The sequence below is a fragment of the Sceloporus undulatus genome, chromosome 6, assembly GCF_019175285.1.
Source record: "Sceloporus undulatus isolate JIND9_A2432 ecotype Alabama chromosome 6, SceUnd_v1.1, whole genome shotgun sequence".
NCBI lineage: Eukaryota > Metazoa > Chordata > Lepidosauria > Squamata > Phrynosomatidae > Sceloporus > Sceloporus undulatus.
This window is the reverse complement of record NC_056527.1, coordinates 71333637-71351542: the sequence shown is the minus strand read 5'-3', so window position 1 is coordinate 71351542 and position 17906 is coordinate 71333637. Positions and strand designations below refer to the sequence as shown.

The 17906-nt window shown below is 46.5% G+C and overlaps 1 protein-coding gene across 11 annotated transcripts in view; it reads right to left on the bottom strand.

The window, feature by feature from the left end:
* The window catches only part of COBL (cordon-bleu WH2 repeat protein), a 194520-nt gene that overhangs the window by 118383 nt on the left and 58231 nt on the right, over positions 1-17906 (bottom strand). For 10 of the 11 annotated variants that reach the window (XM_042471813.1, XM_042471816.1, XM_042471822.1 and 7 more), the window contains one exon: positions 367-411. The exons of the other annotated variant lie outside the window; for it this stretch is intronic. In XM_042471813.1, the coding sequence (XP_042327747.1) occupies positions 367-411 (45 nt within the window). The remainder of the gene's footprint in view (positions 1-366; positions 412-17906) is intronic. 11 annotated transcript variants of the gene reach the window in all.

The window sequence follows — 17906 nt, the reverse complement described above, 5'->3', positions numbered from 1 at the left end:
CTTTATTGTTATTTATAATTGGTGACTAATAAAACTAAGACAATAGACAGATGTGAAAAGACTAGGGGCTTGTTTACAAATCCCAATCTGAGGACAAAAGCAGCCAAACAGGGATCAGTATTTATTTTCTCTGAATGTACAAATGGCTCTGAAATGTGTTGCTAGATATTGCACTTGTTTAAGGTTACAGATTTTAAAACTTTCCACATTATATTCTTGCTCACAATGAATCAATGAAATAAATGTGCTTGGATTATTTGCCTATAGTAGGTAATACAGTGAATCTGAATGCATTAGTCATTGAAGTCATGCAGAAGAAAAATTGGAAAAGTGAATCCTTTCTCCCCAAGACTCATTTTACAGTACCTCTATAGTTCAGAGAAGGTTCAGACTGAGCTCTTGATGGCAGAACTGAAAAAAGTCAGAAATGAATAGGATAAAAAAGGGAATAATATTAGCAGATGGGACTTTGAATATTTTCACTGAAGAACTTTATAGTACTGAGAAAAGCACACTCCATTTCCCCATTATTAATACAGGAGAAATCAAGACCTGAAGATATGTTAGTTAAGAGTTTATATTCAGGGAATGGCCTAGTTCCGTCACTAGAATTTAAGCTTTTTTCTTCTTCTTTCATCATTCAAGAAATTACCCCCATCCCTTCTGTTTCTGCTAAAGCAAATTCCATTTTATTCTTTTAGTCCTGATGATGCAACTATTCAAGTGAGCTCAAAATGTGAAACTGCACATGGTCAGAGTATTTTTTAAAAAATTCCATTTACAAACTGTTGTCTGATTGTTTTTTATTCTAATACAGAAACTATATAAATATGGAATAATGGAGGAGGAGCAGAAATAAATACTATTATGTTCTTCACAACTCATCCATGGGCACATTTAATACCTAAAATTACCTAGTTGTGGTGGATTTATATTGTGAGAACTATGGAAAAGAGGGAACATGCATGATACAAAGTCCTGCTGCAACATACAGTGGCTGATCAAGTGAGCAATCAATCTGATTCAAATTTTGGCTCTGCTGTAAATTCAATACATGGCTTTAGGACTAAGGGTCAAATTGGCCATTAAACTCAATCAGGAAATAGCTGCAAGTATAAGTGAAGTAATTAGAGGGAGGAAGAATTTAATATTTTACCTGTTACCATCTTTCCACTTAAAATTGTGTCCTCAATTTGGTATTCCACTTGTGGAGGAGAAAAGATTAAATCACTATCTTTTCTCCTTGGGTAGAAAGACAGATTAACATGAGAAAAGAAAAATTACAATAGGGGAAAGAGTTCAGGGATTGTCCTATCATCAGTCCCCTTCTCAGGTCCTATGTTCAAGATTGTATTCTCTTGTCAGAGAGTTTTATACTTGTATACTTTATAGCAACAAGTTTGTAGAGTGGAGTTGGGATTGGATTTTAAGTGGAGAACAGCAGCAGCAACATCAACCATAACTTTTATTTATACAATCCTTTCCACCAAATATCAAATATATACAATCAGAGACAAAAACAATAAAAAATAACTGTCTCTCTTTCTCCATATATATATATACACACACACACACACATCATTTCAATGTATAGCATTTAGCTTCATTCTCTCATCAACATCTGATAATGATACAGTCATATCAGAGTTACTATAAAGCCTAGTTCCAACACCCTAAAATTAGGGTTTGCCATACTCAGTTCTTCAAATCTGGGAATCTCATTTATATATTACAGTTTGAGCGTCCTTTATCCAAAATGCTTTGGCCCAGGGTGTTTTAGATTTTGAATTTCTTTTGTGGGGGACAAATTTTGGAATTTCAGGGAGAATTGTAAGGTACTTCACTTAGGCAGGGGAAAAAACCCTAAAATGTACAGAAGATATAGGTTGGGGGGAGGGCATTTGGCTTAACACGTGTACATGTGAAAGGGATCTAAAAGCCTTAGTGGACCACAAGCTGAACATGAGTCTGCAGTGTGACGCAGCAGCTAGAAAAGCTAATGAAACCGCTGGCTGCATCAATAGGAGGATAGTGTCTGGATCAAGGGAAGTAATAGAACCACTCTATTCTGCTTTGGCCTGACATCACCTGGAATACTGTGTACAATACTCAACACCACAGTTCAGTAAGGATGTGGACAAGCTGGAGCATGTCCAGAGGAGGAGGACCTCCTCTCTGTGTGAATTGAGGGGAGGTGTTATTGTGGGCTTGTTAGCACTCTGTTCTAGTGGGTGCAGCTCCCCTCCAAGTCCCTTTCCTGAGCACCTGGTCTCAGAGAGGTGGGGTTTTGTTCAGAGGAAGTGAGTCAGAAACTTGACTGGGGGATGAGCTAGCAGCCAGTACCTTACTATAAAGCTATAGCCTATATAGTCTGGAGATTGGCAAACAGGTAACACCAACAAAGATGTTTTACCTGAGTGTTTAGTAGGGAATTTTAAGGAGGAAGTCCAGAGTCCTGTTACAGTGACTGCTTAAGCTACTGAATATGGACATTGAGGGAGCTGCTGCAGTCACCTGCAATACCTTTGATAAGTTTGTGTTTTTGCTGAAAGATGTTGCTAACTTCACCTGCACCAAGTGCAAGTTGTTACTCTGTTGAAAAAGAAGGTATAGTAGCTGGAGGCCTGGTGTGTACATTTCTACATGTTAGGAAGCAAGAGGTTTTCCTGGACAGAGCAGAATGGACTGTCCTGGACGGGGAACACACAGAGGAAGTTTCTGTGGAGGAAGTCAATTCCCATCCACATAAAGTAGACAGGTGCAGGAATGGGACAAACAGAAGTAGGAAAACCAGGGATCATTCTATGAGCTTGCAGCTACAGAATTGATTTGAAGCTCACTCTCTTATCAGGGATGACAAAGAAAAGCAGCAGGACCGGTCATTAGGGAATGTGCAGGAGAACCTGGAAGTATCAGCAGAGGGAATGGCCACTGCTAAGGCTGATGCGCATGGTGATGGTGGGGGACTAAGGGGTGCAGCAAAAGCAGTGGTGAGCAGACCTGACAAGATGTCTACAAAGATGTGTTGTCAGGGCAAAAATCCATAACATAACAGTAAGGCCAACAAGATTTGTCAAGCCTACTGACGGTTACCCCTTCTTTTTGGTCTATGTGGGAAACAATGATATTGCAAGGCACAGCCTTCATAATATCATAAGGGATTATCAGGCTCTGGGTAGGAAGCTGAAAGAGTTGGGTGAGGTTGTCATCTCATCTCTTCTCCCAGCTGAAAGCACAGTCCAGGAAGGGAGAGGAAAATAGGGGAGGTGAACAACCAGCTCTGCAGACAGTGCTGTCAAGAACTATTTGGATTCTTGACTCATGGGATTTTATTGTGGAAGTCTACTACAAATCAAACTCAGGAATTGGATTATGCTTTTCTAGAATAGATGACCACACACTCAGAAAGGAGAGATGTAGTAGTGATGGGCGACTTCAATTCTCTGGATATTTGCTGGAAGTGACACTCAGCCAAAACTTTAAGGTTTAGCAAATTCCTCACTTCTCTGGAAGACAATTTCATTGTCCAAAAGGTGGAAGAGTCAACAAGGGGATCAGCTATTTTAGATATGATCCTACAAAACAGGCATGACCTGGTTAATGGGGTGCAAGTGGTGGGATCCTTAGGTGGAAGTGATCAAGTTTTCCTGGAGTTTGTTATACAGTAGAAAGGAAAAGCCAGGCATAGTCAGACACAGGGGTTGATCAAACTGGGGGAAAAGATGGGAGCATAGCGGGATGCTCCCATCAATATCATGCAATTTGGCAAAGATTATCACATAACATTGTGCAACACTGCAAATATCAGGTGATTATCCTGTGAAAAAAGAGGAATTATAGCACCATCCCATGAATAAATCCTGTGAATAAAAAGCAGCCTATATTTCTTCTTTATTGTAATCACAGGATATTTGCAATGTTGTGTGATAATCTTTGTCAAATCACGTGATATTGACAAAAGCATCCCACTATGCTCCCGTCTTTTTTCCCAATGTGATAAACTCCACACATTATAGACTTTAGGAAAACTGATTTCATTAAACTTAGGGAGATAGTGGGGGTGATCCCATGGTCAGGAATAGTAAATGAGGAGGGAGTTCAGGATGGATGGGAGTTTCTCAAAACACAGATACTAAGGGCACCACTTCAAACTATTACAATGAGGAGGGGAAATGGACATTGTTTCAAGAAACCAAGATGGATGACTAAAGAACTTTCAACTAAGCTAAGTTTTAAATGTATAAGAAATGGAAAAGGAGGAAATCACCAAAGAGGAATTCAAACAGATAGCTAACATGTGTTGGGTAAAGTCAGAAAAACTGAAGCACAGAATGAGCTCAGCCTTGCTAGAGAGTTTGAGAACAATAAAAAGAGCTTTTTGGGGTATGTCCACAGCAAAAGGAAGAATGAGGAAATACAGTGCACCCATGTCATACGCAGCTTCCAACATACGTTGGAAGATGCGCTGGAAGAAGCAGTGCCACGCCCCAGAAAGAGTAATGGACCATGTGCCTGTGTGCACATATGCCACCGCGCCACCACAAGCACAAGCCCCACTGACTTTAATGGGGCTCGAACATACGTGCAATTTCCCTTACGCGGGGGGGTCCGGAATGGATCCCCCGCGTAAGGGAAGAGACCACTGTAGTAGGGCCATTATATGGAGAAGATGGTATAATGCTATCAGGGGATAGAGAAAACACAGAACTACTCAACACGTTATTTGTGTCACTCTTCTCCCAAAAGGAAAAAAGCGTTCAACTTGAAGAAAATGGAGCAATAGAGGAAATGCAGCACAAAATATGTAAAGAGCTAGAACAGGAATACTTGGTTAATCTAAACAAATTCAAGTCTGCAGAACCAAATGAACTACATCCAGTGGTATTAAAAGAACTGGCAAAAGTAATCTCAGAGCCATTGGCAATAATCTTTGAGAATATACGGAGAATAGGAGAAGTACCAGCAGGCTGAAAGAGGGCAAACATTGTCTCTATCTCCGAAAAGGGCACAAAAGAGGACCTGTACAACACCCAGTTAGCCTGATATCAATACCAGAAAAGATTGTAGAGCAGCTGTAAGCATTTATAAGGGAATGCCATAATCACAAAAAGTCAATATGGGTCTCTCAAAAACAAGTCATGCCAGAGTTTTTGATAAAATTACCAGTTTGATAGATGAAGGGAAGGGAATATTGTGAATGTAGAATATCTTGATTTCATTGTAGGGCCTTCGACAAGGTCCCTCACAATATTTTGGCAAACAAGCTAGTAAAATGTGGCTTTGTAATTGGTTGACCAGACAAACCCAAAGGGTGCTCAGCAACTACTCTTCTTCATCTTGGAGAGAAGTGACCAATGGGGTGCCACAGGGTTTTGTCCTGGGCCCAGTGCTATTCAACATTTTTATCAATTACTTCTGTGAAAAAATAGGTGGGCATGCTTATCAAATTTGCGAATTTATACATGAGGTTGATTTAGACATGAGTATATAGGGTAGTATTTCCCAAAGAAAGTTGTACATGTGATCTGATAGGATAAGCAAATAATATACCAAGAGTGGTATAGTGCCAACCAGATTGTACATGAATCATGAAGTCAAAGAAATAAAGAATCATGGAGTTGGAAGAGACCTCAAGGTCATGAAGTCTTGCCATTGCCAAAATCTATAGATTCTGCCATGTGTTTATATTTTGTTTATGCTGAGGTATGAGAGTATTCTGATTTGACTGCTGAAAAGCCCTGGTGGCGCAGTGGTTAAATGCTTGTACTGCAGCCATTCACTCAAAACTGTAAGGATGTGAGTTCAATACCAGCAAAAAGACTCAAGCTTGACTCAGGCTTGCATCCTTCTGAGTTCACTAAAATGAGTACCCAGATTGTTGGGGGCAATTAGCTTACAGTTGTAAACTACTTAGACACTGTTAGTTCAGTAGGAAGCGGTATATAAATGAAGCTGTTTGTTTTGTTTAACTGTTACAATACCAGAGGGAGATTGGGAACTGTTAGAAGGTTGTCATGGGAATGGGTTGAAGTATGGGGGCAGAGTTTATAGGTTCACCTTCCTTTATTGTGTTGTGAGGGGTGGATCTTTATGTCTGACCAAGAAGTGGTTCTGACAGTTGCCTTTTGTTTCACCTACAAGCTTGATTGACTGAGCATTGGATATCAGAACTGATAGTTGGTCAGAAGTCCCTAAAGTCTTGGGTGAAGCAAATGAATATGGAAGAAGACATCAGCACCATTGATGCCACCATGGAAGAAATGCTGCTGTGGGACCTGGGGGCAGTGCCTTTGGAAGAGCTGAACGTCCAAAACCTAGAAGCCATCCTAGGGAGGACTTCAATGGCTTGTCTGGGAGAAAGCTCAGTGGTCAATGGGAAACCAGAGGGCTGGATGCCACTCCAACAAAGACCAGCCTAGAGACCTGGTTTAAGACTGAAGGCACAACCCAGAGGTGGAAGCAATACTGAGCCATGAGATTCCTGATATGGGATACACGAGCTGGAGGCACAGCAAGCCCCTACGCGTTGGCTGAGGGGGACAGGGGGCCCAGAATCGTTCTGCTGGAGGAATAATTACATTCTATGTGGGGAATGATGAAAGAACTGTTGCAGGACCAAGATGGAAGCTGTACTGGGATGGACAACCAGCCCAGTTGCTGCTCCAACAGGGGCAAGGAGGAATGACCCCAGAACTGTGGAGAGCTGACAGAGATGGCCCAACCTATTAACAACCAATAGGAAGAGACCTGGCAGAGATGGGCCAGCCAAACAACCACCAGTAGAATGTGAGCTGGAGGCAGCCTATCAAATCAAAGGCTGAAGTTGCTAAATGATCTGTTGGTGATATCTGGAAGTCAGATAGGGGTTCAGTTAAATCCAGAGAGGTATAGTTGTAGTGAGGATTTGTTTGGTTTATTTTATTTTATTTTATTTTTCTTCTTCGTGGTCTCTGCGAATCATACAAATGGGATTCACTGCGCCTGCGCAGTGCTGTTCGGAAGCTTCTGGAATCACTGGGCAAAGTACACTTTGCAACTTTTAGTAACTTTTTGGCGGTAACCCCGCCCACCCGTTATAAAGCCTCTGCATTCCCACTCTTTCCCCAGTTCCTTTTTTCCGCTGCGTTAGCTGCTCTAGGGAACTTCGCTCGCTAGCTTCTTTTCGGAATCACTGTTTTGACCTTGGACCGTTTTTGGCTTTTCCCTCTCTTCTGACCTTCGGTAACTTTGGACTCTTGGCTTGTTGTTCTCGATTTTTGGACTCTCACTTTAAACTGTCGACTTCGGTAAGGATGTCTCCGGCGCCTTTCAAGAAATGTGACGCATGTGGAGGCAAGGTTCCTGTTCAGGACCCCCACTCCTCATGTCTCCTCTGCCTGGGAAAGGACCACAACCCTAAGGCATGTTCCTTGTGCAAGTTGCTGTCATCTCAGGCCAGGAAGAACCGTGAGTCCCGGTTGACTTCTGCCATTGCCCAGGGCAAGATCCAGGAGGGGGGCTCCTGGCCGACATCAGCTCCCACGGCTTCAGCCTCGGTCCCTGCATCTTTGTCCCGGGCCAGTGTTTCCAGTGTGGTGTTTGCTCCAGCGACTTCCGTGGCCCGTGATTCTGGCGAGCCTAGTGCCGCCTCTGATGTGGCCCGTGATTCTCGGAAATCCAGCACCACCAACAAACCCTCCAAGCGCCCCCACAGACCATCGGGGATTGAGGGTTCTGAGCTGAAATCGGTTTCTGCAAGGAAGGCATCTCCCAAAGGCTCCTACTCCAAGAGACGAGATGGGACCGAGCCCCCAGATAAGGCGACCTCCACTTCGAAGTCCGCATCTGGGTCATCTCGGGGTGCCTCCAAGCCTTCTGGTACCGTAACCTTGGGATCGAGGGGTACCGCAACCTCGGGAGCAAGGCCTGCCTCCGACGGGAAGGCCAAGGCAGCCAAGTCGCAACCCTCTGGCGTCGCTGTCCTGTCCGAATTGGCTGAAAATCCTTTCTCCCCCCCCCCCCCCCCGAGGACCATGGAGAGACTCCTCGATCTTCCAAAAAGAAGAGGCCTTCGACGGAGACCCCAGCTGACCATAGCTCAAAGAAGTCCAACTCGACTCGGGACCCGAAGGAGATGGGGTCGTCCTCCACAGAGAGGGATCATGCTTCCAAGAGGCCCTGCTCCCCTGACAAGGGATCCTCCAGGCAGACTCCAGTTCCAGGGGCATCGCGCACTGAGGGACCGTCTTCTCGGCACCGACCAGCTAGCCCGACCCCCGACTTCCCAGAGCTGCCGACTGTCCCATTTGTCCACTCGGGTGGCGAGGTCTCCCGGTCCTCGGGTCACGAGTCACCTTCGCCGGTCCTGCGCTCTGCTGGAGAAGAGCTCCTCGAGGATGATCCTTCTGATATGTTTTACGACTCCGAGATGGGCCGCTATTACATGTCGGTACTGAGGGAGCTTGCTTTCCAGAAATTCACGACCAAGCTCAACCTCCGTCCCGTGGCTCCTGACCGAGGCAAACCTTCAGCATCAGTCTCTAAACCTCCTGCCCCTTCCGCAGCCCAGCAGTCTGTGGTGCAGCCTTCCATCCCATTGTGGGAGCCCGACCAGGCCGTGCTCCTGGACTCTGACTCGGAGCCTGAGATCCTGCATTCCTCGGATGAACCTTCAGATGAAGACGCCTCCCCACAGGGGTCCCCGCAGCGGATGCACCATCCCGAGCCGTCTTCTCCCACCGATGATGTCTGCTCCTTCAACGAGCACATTATCAAAATGGTGAGGCCACTGGACATTGAACTGTCCTACCCCGAGGAGGAAGCTAGAACCCCGTTGAGCGTCGGGTCCACAGCCGTGTCCCGACACCGCCCTCCATCCCATTGCTCCCATCTCTCAAGACCATTGTGAAGAGGTCCTGGGATGCACCTGCCTCCCTGGTGGCAGGTGCATCTACAGGATTTTGCCGTCATGCTGCTCTTGGTTGGCCGACCACCCTAACCAGAACTTGGCCTTAGTGGAAGGGGCCCAGCAAACATTCATTCCAAAGCAGGCAACTTCTCCCGCTGACCAAGAATCCAAGAAAATTGATGGCCTTGCCAGGAAAGCCTACTCTGCTGCAGCCCTGGCCGTTAAGGCCATAAATTACAACGTGTGCATGGGTGCTTACATCCAGACACTCATGGAAGGGATCTCACCGGTCATTCCAGATGTCCCAGATGACGTTCAGCGGTGGCTGGTCGAAATCAGGGATGAGACCGACTCCATAGGCAGTTGCCTGATCACTGCCTCCAAGAATGTGGCTGACTGTGCTGGAAGGGCCATGGCTGCCTCGATGGCCCTCCGACGACATGCTTGGCTCCGGGGGTCTGACCTCAACGTGAATGTGAGATCGACAATAGAGGACATGCCGTTAGACGGATCGGGTCTTTTCCACGCCGAAACTGATGAGAGGCTGAACCGAAAGTTCAGGATGAAGGCGGCAGCAAAGAAACACGGCATGTCGTCATCCTCTATCTCTCTGTTCCAGAGAAGGCAGTGTCCGTGGCAGTCCCAAGGTCAGTCACAGAGGGCTTTCCACCAGGACCGTCAGCCCCAGCAGCAGGGGATCCAGAGGCAGAGATACCCCTCCCAGTTGTCCTCCTCCTCTGGCCAGCGCAACCTTCCCGCCTGGTGCCGAAAGTCTCGCCGGCAGGATACCAACCAGGGGAAGAAGAGGTCCTGAAGGGCTCCTGCGTGCTTCGTCCCATCCCCTCCCCTGTTCCTCGATATCTTGAGGCCCTTTGCAAACACCTGGGCCTCCATTACAACCAACTCGTGGGTTTTGAACATTGTCCGTAGGGGTTATGCCCTCGAGTTTGAAGAGCTCCCTCCGACTGGAGCTTTCCTTTCCACTCCTCCCTCAGACACCTTTCTCGACAAAGTGCGCACTTTGCTTGCCAAAGGGGCAGTCTCACCCTTGCAGGCCAACCAGCTCTCTAAGGCATTTTTCTCCAGATATTTTACGGTACCGAAGGCGGATGGTGGTATCAGGCCCATCTTAGACTTAAGGGCGTTGAACTATTTTCTTGAATATCGCCGGTTTCGGATGGTAACCTTGGCTTCTATCTTGCCTCTGCTTCACCAGGGACTGGTTTGCAACGGTCAACCTGAAGGATGTCTACTTCCATATAGGGATTCGAGAATCCCACAGAAGATTCCTCACCTTCACCGTCGGCTCCGCCACTTACCACTACAACGTTCTCCTCTTCGGTCTTGCCACGGCTACGAGGGTCTTCGCGAAGTGCATGGCCCCGGTATTGGCCTACCTCCATCAGAGGGGCTACAGAGTCTTCCCATATTTGGACAACTGGCTGTTTGCCGCCGACTCAGACGGAGAGCTGCGGGAAGCGGTCTTGTTTGCCTTGGATCTCTTGGCATCTCTTGGACTGGTTCTCAACAAGGACAAGTCCCACTTCACTCTGACCAGGCGGGCCAAGTTCATCGGGGCCATCCTCGACTCCGAAGAATGCATCGCCTATCTCCCTCAGGACCATTTCCAAGCTTTGACAGCTTCTGTAAGACTTTGCCTAGCACACAGAAGGGTGAGGGCCAGAAAAGTCCAGGTGGCTTTAGGTCACATGGCCTCTACGACCTTTGTGATGCCGTGGGCGAGACTTCGCTTCCGTCCCTTCCAATCGTGGTTCCTTTCGGTGTTCAACCCAATGGAGGACTCTCCTGCCAGGTGGCTCACGGTCCCAAGGCCCGTAGCCTCTTCCCTGAGATGGTGGCTAGACTCCCGCAACATCTGTGTCGGCATGCCCTTCAGCCAACCCCAGCCACAGATGACCCTGACAACAGATGCTTCCCTGGAAGGTTGGGGCGCTCATTTGTTAGATCTTTTCAAAAAAGAGAAGTGGTCTCCAGAGGAGCAGGATCTCCACATCAACACTATCGAGATGCTTGCAGTGAAGAAAGCACTGAGTCAAGCCCAGTGTCTGTAACACGGTGGTCCTCCTGAGGACAGACAACACAACCGTCATGTGCTACATCAACAAGCAAGGGGGCGCCAAATCCAAGACTCTGCTCAACATCACCCTGTGGATTTGGGACTGGTGCATCCCAAGGTAGGTCCTCCTCCAAGCGATCTACCTGCCAGGGGAGGAGAACAAGTTGGCGGACCGCCTCAGCAGATCTTCATCGGTGTGCCACGAATGGAGGCTTCACCCGGAGACGGTCAGTGACCTCTTTGACAGGTGGGGAACCCCTTGGATCGACCTCTTCGTGACCGACTTGAACAGCCACTGTCCCCAGTTCTGCTCCAGGACACGGCTAGAGGGATCCCTCGGAGACACGTTCGGTTTCGTCTGGTCGGGAGAAATGCTGTATGCCTTTCCCCCCCTTCCCTCTGATCATCAGGGTGGTGTCCAAGATGACAACGGACCAATCGGACGCGATACTCATCACCCCGTGGTGGCCGAGACAACCTTGGTTTCCGTCCCTCCTCCACCTCTCCAGGAGAGTGTTCCTCTGGCTCGACTTTCGGACGGGCCTGCAGTCAATCCAAGATGGGCTGATTCTGCACCTGGACATCAAGATCCTACCACTGGTGGTGTGGAGGCTCCATCCCTAACATCGCTGTCGGATTTGGTGAGGGCGGTGATCCTTGCTGCCCAAAGGCCTTCCACCCGAAAGTCCTATGCCTCCAAATGGAGGAGGTTCAGCCTCTTCCTTGCAGAGAGAGGACTTTCTCCTGCCCAAGTAATGACTCCGATGCTGCTGGAGTTTCTCATGGCACTCCTGGATGCGGGGCTGTGCCTCTCGTCAGTCAAGTGCTACCTTTCTGCTATTTGCTCCCATTTTCAGTTTCAGGGCAAGCTTTCCTTTTTTAGGGACCCCTTTGTCAAGGGTTTTCTGAAAGGGTGTGCTAACCTGCACTCTCCGGTGTCGGTACCGGTGCCGGCTTGGAGCCTGGACAATGTTCTAGCTGCCTTGCAATCCAAGCCCTTTGAACCAATGGCCACAGCAGACTTGAGACTGTTGACTTGGAAGACTGCCTTCCTTGTGGCCATCACCGCTGCCTGCTGTGCGGGTAAACTCTGTGCCTTGCGGAGAGACCAACCTTTCCTCAGGTTTCACAAGGACAAGGTTGTCCTCCGTACCGATATCACCTTCTTGCCTAAGGTAGTGTCTGCCTTCCATATGTGTCAGGACATTGTCCTACCTACCCTGGTCCCCAACCCGACCTCTGACGCCAAGCGCAGGCTACACGCCTTCGACGTTAGGAGGGCCCTGGCTTTTTACTTGGACAGAACTGCAGGTTCGAGCCGTTCCGAGAAACTTTTCCAATGCTACTCGGAACCGAAGAAAGGACTGCCCGTGTCTGCCCAGAGGTTTTCAAAATGGGTGGCCGGTACCATCCATCTCTGCTATGAACTGTTGGGCAAACCTCTCCCGGCCAGGGTTAGGTCTCATACTACAAAGGCGGTAGCGGCATCCTCCGCCTTTCTGTCCGGCATCCCTTTGGAGGATGTCTGCAACGCTGCTGTTTGGTCCCAGCCCTTAACTTTCATAAGACATTACAGGCTGGATACCAGGGCCAAATGGGATGCAGCCTTTGGGAGGGCAGTGTTGATCTCAGGTTTGCATTGATTGAACTGTTTTTCCAATGTTTCAAATTGTTTACATGATTATGCAGATGTTTCTCAGTTGCTTGCAGATTTACTGAATTGTCTTTTAAGTCCTGCATGACTTAATGCTCTAAGTCTCAGGGCTCAATTTGGTTCCTTTTATTGAACTGCTCAATGACCATGTTATGTTGTGTTACACAATGTGCCTGTTCATGTGTGTTGCACAATGGGTGCCAGGTTCCGAGGTACAGACACAGTGTTTTGGGTTCAAGGTTTATTGTGTAAATAAATATGTCTTGTTTGAACCCGACCTGGTCTCTGGATATTCCCTCTGCCGCTTAACTAAGCTTGTCAGTCTAAACCCATTTGTATGATTCGCAGAGACCACGGTATTTCTTCAAGTGGTCATCTGCGAATACATACAAATCCCACCCGTTCTCCCCTCTGTGTCCTGCTCTTGGTGGCTCATTCTCATGTCGCTAATGCAGCGAAAAATTTCGAAACTGGGGAAAGAGCGGGAACGCAGGGGCTTTATAACAGGTGGGTGGGGTTACCACCAAAAAGTTACTAAAAGTTGCAAAGTGTACTTTGCCCAGTGATTCCAGAAGTTTCCGAACAGCACTGCACAGGTATGTATTCGCAGATGACCACTCGAAGAAATACCATTACAGGTAAGCAACCTGTCCTTATCCCGCCTTTCTCCCAGAATGGGACCCAAGGCGGTGAACATATATAAACATAAGTTAAAACTGTACAATTAAAATCATAAAAATTACAAATATAACATTTTTAAAAACATATGGAGTTAAAATTAAAAAGTCCAAGTCCAACCCTCTCATCTCCCAATAAACCAAGCCTGCCAGATCTCAAAAGTCCTGTTTAAACAAAAATGTCTTTGCCTGCCTACGAAAGGCCAGCAGTGAGGGGGCCAGCCTAGTCTCCCATGGAAGAGAGTTCCACAGGGAAGGAGCAGCCACTGAGAAGGCTCTCTCTTGGGTCTTCACCAGGCAAGCCTGGGATGGTGGTGGAACCGAGAGAAAGCCTTCTCCTGAAGATCTTAGGGCTTAGTGGTTCATATGGGGAGATACGGTCTTTCAAATAGTCTGGACCTAAGGTGTGTAGGGCTTTATAGGTCATAACCAGCACTTTTAATTGTGCTCGGAAGCGAACCGGTAGCCAGTGAAGCTGTTTCAATACAGGAGTTATATGCTCCCTGCAACTGGCTCTGGTCACTGGGTTCCAGTGTGAGACAGGGACAGTTAGAGTCCAAAAGTGAGGGTCTACCTACTGGTAGAAGTCAAGAATTCTGAGAGAATTACTGGAGTGGGCTATCCTGTGGAATTTTTGTTAGCCTAGTTGGCTAGAGTAGAGATAAGTTTGAGAAGGGAACATAATACAAAGATTGTGTGAGTTTTAAGTGAAATTAACCAATTTGTTCTAGAGAGTGTGTGTATAAAAGAAACCATAATAGTAACAAGTGTATAAAACAGCTCAATATGTGAACCAAAGTTTTATTGTTGTTGAATAAAGACTCATCTGGAACCTGAATACTTATCATGATACTAACAATTCAAAACATATTTTGAGGGTAAAGTGACAGTCACAAAGAGTTGGCAGGATCACAAATTAATAAGAAAAATAGTGTTAAATGTACAAGTGGCTGTGACAATTTGGTGGCAGTGGTAGGATGTCCTAAAAGGAAGATAGTGTTGGTAAAAATGATGCTGTCCTAAAAGGAACATAGGGTTAGTAATTAAAGTGGTCATGACAAGAACCACAGGTGCTTGCTGCTGGACACTCAGCACTTTCCACACAACCAGATCTGCTGGATACAGTAGTTGTGACCCCTCAAGCTCTTCTTCAGGGTTCAGGTAGAAGGCTTCATAAACGAGTGGGCATAAACTTTCTCCAATGAAGCTTCGAAAGTGTGGTACATGGCTACCCACCTGGAGGCGGAAGCCATGAACTGGTTGGTGCATCTATATGAGGAAGGGAGCCCCATACTCAGCTACTTACAGGCTTTTATTGTGGGGCTACATGCCAGGTTAGAAGACTCCATTCAGAGTGGAGAAGGTTCGCATCCAGCTGATATTCCTTGAGCAAGGAACAAAGTCAGTAACTGAGTATGCCAAGGAGTTCCAAAGCCTGGCAGAACCAGATTGTTGATTGGCTGGAGGCCACCAAGGTCCAATACTTCCACAATGGGCCGCAATTGGCCCTTATGGAGTGGGCACCATCACAAGACAATCTTCCCACCCTGCAGGACTAGGTACTGCTGGCGGGGGAAGACAAGATGGTCAAAGAGACAATCCAGTTGGCAAAATGGCAGCAGGAGCTGATGACCAAGCCACTGCCAAAGAAGACTACAGCAATAGGTGACCATCCAGAATCTGGAAGTGCCAGGAAAACCAAAATGTTGGGGCTCTGCCTATCCTGTGGGGAAAAGGGGCATTGGATCACCGGTTGCCTGGAGAGAAAAACTACTCCACATGGAGTGCCGGAGAGGAAGACAAGATCATCTTCCAAGTCTGGTGGCAAAAGTTGTTTCTGACTTATGGCATCCCTCAGAGGGCACCACTTAACACACACCCTGTGTCTTCCAAGTCTCAGGGACTCAGAGGGGACCACCTCACACACACCCAGGTCCTCTGAGTTTCAGGGACTCAAGAAGGCACCAGCTCACACACCCACATGTCCTTTGAGTTTTGTGAGGTGGCTGCCAGGCAAGGCTCCGAAGACAGTTCCTCCTCCACCTATCTGCAGCCCAAAGAGGTCAATCTATTTTAATTTTGGCCCCTGACTACTGCTGGTCCAGAACAAATGATATTAGTAGTCCTCAGAACAGAGGAATAACCATGTACTGATATGTCTGTACTCAGCAAATGAGGGTACAGTCCCTTAGTATGGAGGGATATCCTCAGAGCCACCCATATGGAGTAAGCAACATTAGTGACCCTTGGCCTAGAGGGTGTAATGGCAGTGCCCCTAGGTACATAGGGAGTAACCATTTTGTCAAATTTGGCTGTCCAAAGTAAGGGACTTTAAGAAGGAAGTGACTTTGTTACAAAGGAAGAAGCAGGTCATTAAAGGTATCCATAACTATTACCATGTGTACAGAAGAGTAACCACATCCTTAGTGGGGTTCATACCAGGCGAGTGGTGGTACCCTCCCTCGGTATGGAGGGGGCACCATGTCCTCCGACTTAACCGCACAAAGAGGGAAATGATACTGGTTCTTACATGGAGGAAGTAATCACATAGGCAGTGACAACTGTATACAGCCAATGATGGCACCATCCCATGATACCAAGCCAGCAGCCTTAACCATAGTTTCTTTTTGAACAAGGTGAGAGGTGGCATAGAGTGTGTCATGGTATTGGCCCTCGGTACAGAGAGGGTAATCATGGTCCCAAATCCAACCAAGCATGAGCCAGGACTGTCCTCTGTACAAAGGGAATAATCACGGCTTCGAATTCACCTGGGCAGAGCAGAGGAGTGAGAGGCAGTACCAATAATGGGCCCCAGACATTGAAAGGCCGGCTGCATCCGATCCCTTTCATGCAACATGAAGAATGGTACTGACACTGGGCCCTTTATATTTCTCTGCAAGACTAGTATCAGCGTGTTCTACAGCCAACAGTAATGATGATCTGGCTACCACCCAACGCTTCTTGGCCGGTGTGGGAGTAAGTACCAAATAAGACCACCTGAGGGCCAGTCAGTCCAAGAAATCTGCAGGATCAAGACCGTAGGGCAGGAAACAAGCAGCTGATGGTCTGTCCAAAGTAGATCAGCTACCAATTGCCCGAAAGCCTCAGATAGGCTGAGCATACAATAGAGCAGTTAATCTCGCCTCAGTAATATGCTGGGCCTTTGCCAAGTGCAAACAGCAAGGGGAACAGCCATTTATGTTCGTTATTTCATCAGAAATCACAATGCTCCTCTTAAAATAGGAACAAAGAGCAAAGAAGAATGAAGAAATAACCACCAAAACAGATTGATCTTGTCATTTGGAGAATTTAAAGTCTGACAGGAAAATGAAACTCTGAAGAGTACCTCAGACACTGCTGCTGCAGTGGACAAAAAGGAACTGAGGGTTTAGGTAGGAAGAGAGCCAATAAGGCAGTTGGAAATTGGGCAGGGCTACCACCAAAACACTTCTAGTAACTCTAGAAAGTTCCAAATATGCTTTGTGCAGGCACAGGAAAACTCATTTGTGTGCTTCACAGAGACCATGATGAAGAAGCTCAGGTTTCAGCAATGACCAGGGGTGCATTTGCAAAATTAAGGCTTGTGTGCTACCTCTATTAATTTCTAGAGACGTAAGATCTAGCGGTGGTGCCACATCCTGTTCAGACTACTGTAAAACAAATTGTGAAGAGTAATCTTTTTGAGAGGCCCTTCTCTCTGGCTCAACACACTCTGGTGGAAGCATGAGAAAGGGCCTGCTAGTTCTGGACTGGTACTGTCCTTGCTAACTTTCCACAGTTAGATGAGACTTTGTTGTTGTTGTTGTTTTGCCAGGCCTTTGAAGACCAATTGCTCAAGAGGAATAGGCTTTGTACAATGTGCTCTATTGTCTATTTGTTGTGTCTTTTTAATTATTGCTGTTTAAAGTTGCTTTAATTTAATTGAGAGTTTAATTACATTTTTAGATTTTATGAGGTGAATTTTTAGCTATCTTGTTTTAACTGTTGTATTACTTGTATTAATTTCCCAATACTTACATTTAAAATCAGTTACCATTAACATGTAATAGTACAGTATGATCCTGGTATCTGCAGGACCAGTACCCACAATTTCCCTTACCTGCATTCAAAGAAATTTGGTCTCTCTACACACTTGGACATCCTCTATGGTCTTCTATGACTCTTATGGTCAACCTCCAACAGAAATATACAATTCACTATTATCTGTGATCTTCATTATCTGATAGTAAGTCGGGGAACATATTCCCCCATGGATAGGGTGGTTGTACTGTAATTTCTATTATATAAAATTATCCCTACACCTTTCAACTTTCAAGGCTAATTTGAATGCTACCATGATCACTTCCATAAAACTGTAGACTTCAAATGGAATGTGTGACTTCGGGAGATGGAGAGCGATTCTTCTTCCCTGTTTTATTTCCTATGGAAGAGAACTAACAGTAGGACTCAGTGAACTGTGAAACTGCTGGGGTACAAATGTCTTTAACCCAAGAAGTTCATGGTATCAAAAATACAGCTCACTGGCAGTATTAAGAGGTATATCACTACTTAAGCAGTTCAAGGAAAAATCAGCCTGTATACATCCCCAATACTAAAGGTGGTACATTTTTT